General features: G+C 46.9%; 1 protein-coding gene across 1 annotated transcript in view; it reads right to left on the bottom strand.

The window, feature by feature from the left end:
• The window catches only part of TRHDE (thyrotropin releasing hormone degrading enzyme), a 227,958-nt gene extending 219,810 nt beyond the window's left edge, over positions 1-8,148 (bottom strand). Inside the window, exons 1-2 of the mRNA XM_013947643.2 lie at positions 7,325-8,148; positions 1,536-1,809 (exon numbers count right to left, since the gene is read on the bottom strand). Of these exons, the coding sequence (XP_013803097.2) occupies positions 1,536-1,809; positions 7,325-8,148 (1,098 nt within the window). The remainder of the gene's footprint in view (positions 1-1,535; positions 1,810-7,324) is intronic.
• Positions 8,149-8,885: the final 737 nt, after the last annotated feature.

The following is an 8,885-nucleotide window of genomic DNA, read 5'->3' on the forward strand; positions in this document are numbered from 1 at the left end:
CAGGAGTAGGAGCCACTTCCCATCAGTTATGGTGAGCCCTGAAGCCAGCTCAGCTTTGCAGGTAACTGCTCCTCACACTGGGACTGCAAGCTCAGCCTCGGCAGCTCCCACCTCCTTATGCTAGTACAGCAAAACATCTCCGAGAATCACTCCCTAGCCATGCTTTCTCCCTGCTTTTAGTGGAACCAGAGGAGAGTGTCATAGCCTGTTAGTCATGATATGAAGGGGCTGTAGCTGAGTCAAAGGTCCACTAATGTCCTACTCAGCTATTCCAGTAGGAAAAAGCAAGGCTTGGATTTCCTTATCACTTCAGTCTGACCTAAATGAAAGCTGCCGCAGCAAAGGGCTGCCCTGGGCCCATCCTCCTCTATCTTTAGCACAGCCTTGAATCCACAGTAGTGCTCAGGCAGTCACACAATGAGTTGGATCACAGAACTGATTTTGTTGAAAACTTTCACCATTTTAATTTATTTTTCCGGTTAATCTTCAGCCCAATCATGTGGCTCTACAGAGCTGAGCACTGGCACAAAGGAAGAAAAGAAAATACTTGCCCCAAACACTTGTCTCCTCCCTATAGAGCAGCTCAGTGCTTAGGCTAGCTTAAAGCAATTATGGAGCAATTATTTCCTGTCTTGATCAACCATGGAACTGAGCCCTGCAGTCCTTCCTTACGCCCCCAGGCCACAGCACAAAGTTACAGAGCCTTTGCAGAAGCATAAGGCGCCTTTGCTCAGGCACACAGCTTAAACTCCAACCTAGCCCTCTGTTTCCAAAACTAGCTCTGTTTTGTTGTTCAGAGCAACTAAGAAGGAAGGATTTCTCTGTACGTTCACCTGAAAAATCAAGATGACAGCGCTGTGAAATACTCTATTAAGCTGATAGCATTTCTCATGTATATTTTGACTTGCTATACAGTTCTGTGCTTGATATTTGTAAACAAAACCAAAAGTGACATAAATAAAGGATTTTCTCTCTTTTTTCGTGGCATAACTCCTGGAACCATTTCATATTTAGAACCAACAGCTCCACAAAGTTATTGTTTCTATGAACCCGAAAGTCTACAGGAAGTTGGTAGGATGTAGAGTCGTGATCCTAAGCAAGAGCTCCAAGATATGAAGTACTTTACCAGTCTCCTGAGCTAACACGCAGCCTACCAAGCGGCTGAAGAAAGGAGACTGAAAACCCTGCGAGTATTTTTGTTTTCTTTTAATAAAACACTGCTATTGAAAAGGTTATATGAAAAATAAGAAAAAACTTCAGAAGAAAAAAAAAAGTGAAGTGAAATGGCATATTCAAAAGCTTAAAATTTCATCAGGCAGCTACACTTACTAAGCTAAACAGTTTCAAAAAGAAACAGACAAACCAAAAGTGTTTAAAACCCTTAAAAAAAAAAAAAACACCATCATGAAACAAGCTTGAAAGTTTTAGGAGTGCTAATCAAAAAAAGACTAAGCTCTTGAAGTCATGCTTCCTTACAAAAAGCAAGGGTTTTCAAAATAACAAAATGCTTTTAATCCAACGTTAAAAATACTTACAACAACTCCACTCTTGGTGACAGTTTCCCGGTATGTAAAATTGCACACTGCCCAAGCTAGGTAATATGTGGACATGAGAGGGGTCTGTGAAAAGTGATCTGTAACCCATCCATCCTCTTCAAAAACAGAAGTTTCAACCGGCATGTTGGACAAAGACAGGTAGGTTGCTTGATGCCTGATGCTGATTTTGAAAGTTGCCTTGTAGATGGGCTCGTCAAAGCATGGAAAGGCTTTTCTGGCATGAGTTGGAGAAAACTGTGTAACACCTAGAAACCTGGAAGAGAAGTAAACAAAAAAAAACAAAGCAAAAAGCATTACTAATTGCATGCAGCAGTTGGTTCAAGACATACCAAGTAAGACAATCTTTGACTATTTTTGTTTAGGAAAAAGAACAGCACTAAAGTATAACACTACTTTATCACTGTGGTCCTTCTTGGTGTGAATTCTTACTGCCTGTACTGTAGGGTAATCAACATAAAGTTCACAAATTTGCAACAGATTTGCAGACACCACATCGATGTTAAATAAATAATTCCTTGCCTTGTATCAAAATTCAGGTTCTACCGGTAGAGTTTTGTTCATCAATATGTGAAAAGAGTTAGCCAATATTAGTGATGTAATAAAAAACGAATAAGCACAGTCCTCAGTTAAAAACCTGGATTTAATGACCTGCAGGGAGTTCACACTGCCCTGAGACACTGACAGCACACTTTGCCTTTCTCTGGACATTAGAGCTTCTCTTCAGAGTGTACTCAAGAGGGTCATTATTTTCCACTGCTGATTATTTGTGTATTGGTTGCATGTAGGTCTCTGAGTCACACTACACTCCGGTGCTATTGTTACTGTAGAAGTCCAATGAAAAACATTCTGCGGCTTTGCAAAATTACAAATATAAGCAACTGATTAAGTAAATACAGAGCAGTTTCTTTTTTCTACGCATGCTTTTCTTTTCTAATGAATTTTATGGAGGACAAATCAATGCTCTCAGTTAATGGGTCAAATTACGAAAAGATCTCTGAAGGGGAAAAAGGCACTTATTATGTCATTGTATAGAACGGGAAGGCCTTATTTTGCCAATTTTTATTGTGTAACTGTTTTCTCTGGAACTAAACAGATTTGAATCCAGATAAAGTAGATGGACCTTTGTAGGTAGAGACTTATATTTACACATTTGGAGAAAACCCATCTGTGACAATCTCTTCACAGGAAGAAGTTGCACTTAAAACATAGAATTATGGGATAGATGAGAATATTTTCTGAAGGCACACAGGATGAGAAAACTACTATGATCCAATTACGTAACTATAAAAGTAGCGCATACGTAGGTTGTTTCAGTAGTTTGAGGAGCAGTGTTGATTCATGTCAAGGTTCCACCAGTGGTAATACCCAGGTAATTTCAGATACCAGGTAAACATTTATCAGAATTTTAGAGGTTGACTAATCATCTCTTTCTTCTATGGGAAGAGGAGGGGTAGATATATTTGATATAATGAAAATGATGGCACCCATTATAAATGCCTCTGTGTTATTCTGCAATACGATGCTCTGTAATGCTGAGGAAGGAGGGGGGAAAAAAGTAGCCTATATGGAAAACAAAATATCTAACTTTTTAAAAAACTTTTTTGATTTTATGACTATTTTATAGCAATATTTTATAAAAGCAATGAAGAAATAAACTTTTGGAAATGTTACAATACTTTTATCTTACTAGAAGGCTTCCATGCCAGATATATCTAGTTCTATGTTTCCTAGTGAAATTACCACCTATTTCATAAGGCTAATCTTTTAAAAACTTGAAAATTTATATACCACTGAAGTTTTTACCACTGGTTTTTCATCTAAAATAAATAAATAAAGCTTTCATTGGCCAATAATTATTTAAGGAATTCAGTATATTGTGATTTTACTAATCCATGTTTTATGATGAGACAAGAAAAACACAAGGTTGCTAAATATACAGGAAAATGTTGCTCTCAGGTATTCCAGCATTAACCCAACGAAATTCCATTATTATCAGTGGATTTGCACTACTGCAACAAAGCTGAATTGGCCTGTTAAATGGAACAAGGAATCTTAATTTATATGCAAAGTATTACTAGTGGGCCTGATTCTGCATTCTATGCACACTCAAAATAGCTACAGACATCAACAGGGGCTTCAAGCAAGCATGGAAAACAGTACTGGCCTGTTATTAATAAAGCAAGAATGATGAACTTGCTTCTGCAATTAGCAATTTTAATAAGCTCAAACACACACGTAAATGCACGCTTAGGGGGATACTGTATATATTCTGACACTCTAAATAAGGAAGCATTGTTTTTCCACTTCTTAGAGATCCTATCAGAATTCTTTTAGTATTTGTTGTGCGTTAGGCAATTGAAACAATCTCTTCACTAGTCTAATAAAAACTGACAAACTCTGCATCTTCTGTAAACACACAGAGAGATGTATACACCCACATACACGTAACAACTGGGCAAACACTAGGCAGTCAATATTTCATACTAAAAATACACCAAACTACCAATAACAGTGATATTTATAACCTGCGCCTTACTATCAAACATGAATTGGCTTGTTGTACCATAAAGAAAAAAAAAAGTTAAAATCTGCTCCCCAAAGACTGAACTGCTACACACTTTTTTTTTTTAAAAAAAAGTGTATGCTTATCTATTTCTCTCTGTTTTTGGGGCGGGGGGGGGGGGTGGGGAGAGACAAGGAAAAATTTCTATACCATGCCAAAACTGAAGAGCAGGTTGAGTATTTCATCCCTCTCTCTACATCTCTCTCTGGGCACTGACATTTTTATCTCCATTTCCCAAAAATATCACCATAAGAAGTTGTACTTCTGGGAATGACAGCCTTGCAGCCTGTCTTTTCAGCATACCCACGGCAGTAATTTGCAGGTATTTTAATTCCATCTCATCTATTAAAGGGAGACATGTGTTTCCTCAACAACTTGTCTATTTTGACATCTTAGTTGTTAAGATGGAAAAATCCGTCTGTTTGTTTTGCCTGAATGATGTAAGAAATTTTTTTCTTTACATTTATGCCAAAGTTTGATGCTCATTTAAATTATGCATGGATATTATGGCACTCTACAAAAGCTCTATACTAAATGCTGTTGGTAATTACCAGTAAATTCTGGCATATCACACATAATAAGTTTATAGTGCATCGCTTGCATTTTACCTTTCAATTAAAGGTGCAAAGACTTCAGTAAGAAAATAAATACTTTCACATCACTATGAACAATTCAGACTGATACATGACTTTCACCTATGAAGACCACAGAAAATGGACTAACATTTCAGTTTATGTTAAATATATATACATAACTGAAAAAGCATTATTATGTTTGTGAAGCCTCACAGTTAACCAGAGTTCTTCACTTCTCATGTACAAGAAAAGTGAAAAATGATGTTTAAGATCCTTTTATAGCAACCACTACTCCAATGATGTAGCTATATTTTAATTGAATATAAAGATGTCAAATAGCTAAAGTAAAGTTGTACTGGAACATCAAGGTCCCTTAGAGCATGATAGAAGCCGTTCTATCTATCATAATAGAAACCGTCCACGTTTAAGAACTACAAATGGTTATCCACATTACACTAAAAATGGGTTATTAATCAAAATGCAAATTGCTACATTGCAGGAACACACTCTGAACAAAGAGGTTCCATGGTTTAGAATGTGTATTACCTATTTTATATTACAGTCAGTCATTAAACCTCTGACAGTTCAAAAGCAAAAGCAGTCCTTCTATTAAATACCTGAAACTATAGTCACACACTGGCTAGTTTTAAAAACAGCTTTTTGATTTTTCCTGTTTTACTGGAAGGAATATAAGAGAGCTAAACTCTTTGCTGGTGTAAAGAGGAAATTCCACTGGTTTCAATATAGCAATGCTATCTTACACATGGTAAGGATCTCACTCAATATAACTATATTTAAGTAGCATATTAAAAACAGAGAGGGACCTGTAGCTGAAAAGTTACACAAGAAGCACAGAGTAACACATTTTACTATTCTCTTCACCCTGTGTCTTCAGCTATCTTTATGTTTCTAAAAGTGAATAGATTAAAGTTTTTATCATAATTGGGGCATCAGTATTGAAATGTAGTACAGTAACTTTGGAGAAATGTCACTGCAGCACCCGAGTTTAATTATTATTATATAAAGTTCAAATATACAAGAATGACAACTGCTTGAATAATTTCTTGTTGTTTTTGCAGTGAATTATACTCCCTGCAATTATCAATACTTTATCTGCTTAGAGACCTATATGAAAATGAATAGATCAGAACTCTTGATTACCCCAGTCATTCAGTCCTCAATGGCAAAAGGCATTTTATCCGCATCTTTTCGTACAACCGTGCTCTTCAGAATCTCTATTTAATTTTACTCTGATGACGAATCATACAAATTTAATTTTAATCCTCCTTGTGATTCTAATAAAAGTCTGTTTAAAGTATTCAGTAGCCATAGCAACAAAAACATCTTTTAATATGAGGACTGTTGATTTAATTGAATTGGGGAGTGTTCTTTTTCTGTCTGACTTACTACTTTTGGCTTATTCTTCCAATTACAAACTCTTAGCTTCATATGAAGCATAAAACAGTAAGATTGAGAAAGGCAGAACCTGTAACTGCATGGATGTTTCAAGAAAGGACAGCTTAAACTAAAATAATAATAACAGAACTACGGAGAAGCCCATTCCATCTCTCTTCTGTATTAGATCCTGAATGTGGTTAAAAGAAAACTTTTTAACATATCTCTGTAACTTGCCTACCACAACAGGGGCCTCACTCGTGACCCAAAAGCTACAGTAATAATAAATAGAGTCCTGTTCCGCATGAAAAGAGTGAAAATTGAGCCAGTTTTCTCTGTCACAGAGTGCAAATATGCAGCGATTCATCTGCAGCAAATGAAGTGCATCTATCTGTTTGGTGTGCGATCACATCCCAACACAATTTTTTAAGTAATCAGGCAATGAAAATGGTAGAGTTCCCCTACCCTAAACACTATTAGTTTTAACCTAACAATGCTCCGTTATATAACGACATATTGCAGCTGGACACAGGAGTATTTATTAAACACAAGCGGGGGGGGGGGGGGGAGGGGCTGTTTCGCACCGGACAGAGCTTGCGGGACGTTTTACTTAGGGAGCAGTTGCGAGTTTACTCCTTAGCCCGGCCGACGCTGCGCAGAGGCAATCCGCCCCCACACGCTTCGGCTTCACCCGTCACGACGCCGCCGGGAGGCCTTTCCCCCTCGCCGGGCACCGCGGCCGCCGCGCCGGGGCGGGAGCGCGCCCCAGCCCGCGGCTCAGCCTGCCCAGGCGCTGCCGCGCCGAGCGAAGCCTCCGCCGCCGGCCTCCCCTGACGGGACACTGCCCGCTCGGGAGCCCCCGCGCGGCCCCTCCGGCGCCCTTCAGCCGCCTCCCGCCGCGGGCACGGAGGGGCGGTGGCGGCTCCCAGCCCCCCGCAGCAGCAGCGCTCGGGAGCGGCGGGACGGGGGAGCCCCCGCGGGGGAGCCGCGGGCGGCTCAAGGAGAGCCGAAGCACGCAGCCCCCCAGGCGGGCGGGCGACCGTTGGGCCGCGGCCGCCCCGCCCCCCGCCGCGCGCCCCTCACCGCGCCGCGGAACCGCCGCCGCGCCGCGCGGGGGCTGCTTCGCCGCGCCGCGGAACCGCCGGGTCCTAGCGCCGCCCCGCGGGAAGCCCGCCCGCCCCCGCGAGGCCAGGCCAGGCCGGCCGTGCCCGCCCCGGGCCCCCCGGTGCCGGTACCTGCGCTCGCCGTGGAGCACGTAGGAGCTGCGGAAGAAGCCGAGCAGCTCGTTCTCGATGAGGGCGTTGTAGATGATCTTGAGGTTGTAACTCCGCTGCGCCTCCAGGCTCCGGTTGAGGACGACGACGAAGACCTGGGTGGGCGGGTGGAGGAAGAAGTTGGCCACGCGCACGGCGCCGGCGAGCTTGTCCTCGGCCACCCGCACGGCCTCGATGTGCATGCGGTGGGCGTGCAGCACGATGTAGCGGCTGGCGTTGCGCACCTCCAGCTGCACGTTCACCTCCCCGCAGAAGGTAAAGTTCTCCATGAAGGCGCTCAGCATCAGGTTGTAGTGCAGCGGCCGCAGGTGCCGCGGCAGGCGCGGCCGGGCCCAGGGCGGCGGCTCCCGGCGCCGCTGCCACTCCTCCTCCTCCTCCTCCGCCGCCGCCTCCTCCTCCCCGCCCCGCGCCACCTCCTCCTCCGCCGCCCGGCCGGGGGGCTGCCCCGCGCCCGGCGCCGGCGGCCGGGCGGCCCCCGGCAGGCTCCCGTTGCCGCCGGCCCGCGGCGGGCCGCCGTCGGCGGCGGCGCCGCACTCCTCGAAGCGCACGCTGAGCAGCACGGCCACCATGGTCACCGCCAGCAGCGCCAGGATGGAGACGGCGAAGCCCAGCACCAGCCGCCGGTGCACCGCGACGTGCCTCTCCGTGGTGCGGGGTCGCGGCCCCGCCGCGTCCGCCCAGGGCGCCGGCGGCGGCGCGCGGCTGCCGCCCCGCAAGGCGGCGTCCTCCTCGATCATCATGGGGGTGAAGGATGAGCGCTTCTCCCGCGCCTCCGCCAGGGCCATCACGGCAGCGCCGCCCCCGCCCCCCGCGGGGCCGCCGCCCCCCGCGGGGCTCCCGGCGGCATGGGGGGGCCGCGGCCGCCGCGCCGCGCCGCCCCTCACGCCCGGCGGAGCCGCATGGCGCTGCCGCCGCCCGGCCCGGCCGGCGACTCGGGCGGCTGCGGCCCGGCAACTTCAGCACATGCCGCCGAGGCGGGGGGCTGCGCCGCCGCCGCCGCCCCCCCGCCGCCCGCCGCCGCGGGGCTCGGGGTGCCCCGCCATGCGCGCCCCGCCGGGCCGCCGCCTCCTCGCGGGGCTCCGGAAAGTCTCTCTCTCTCTCACTCACTCCTCGCGTCTTTTATTGCTTCTTTTCTTTCTGCTGCAGGTACAGAGCACTCTCCCGGCTGGCTCGGGCAGAGGCAGCTATATATAGGCGCCGGGGAGCGGGAGGAAGGGGGCGAGGCGGGCGGGCGGGGAGGCGGGCAAACCCCGCGGCCGGCGGCGCCCCGGGGGAGCGGGCGGAGCGGAGCGGGGCGCTTTGGCGCGCCGCCCGCCGGCCCCCCCCCCGCCGGCCCCCGAGCCCTGGGGCTTCCCGGGGTCGTGTGCTCAGCGCCCGGCTCGCCGCGTCGGTATTGAGCGCTGGCGCCGTGCCGTGTTTATAGGGACTTTCATTAATAAAGAGCGGCTCGGCGGCACTTTTGGGCGGCTGGCACTGGCGTGGGGATGGAGCCGAAGAGCAGGTAAGCACTCCTGCTGCAATC

Source organism: Apteryx mantelli, chromosome 1, assembly GCF_036417845.1.
Source record: "Apteryx mantelli isolate bAptMan1 chromosome 1, bAptMan1.hap1, whole genome shotgun sequence".
Classification (NCBI taxonomy): Eukaryota; Metazoa; Chordata; class Aves; order Apterygiformes; family Apterygidae; genus Apteryx; species Apteryx mantelli.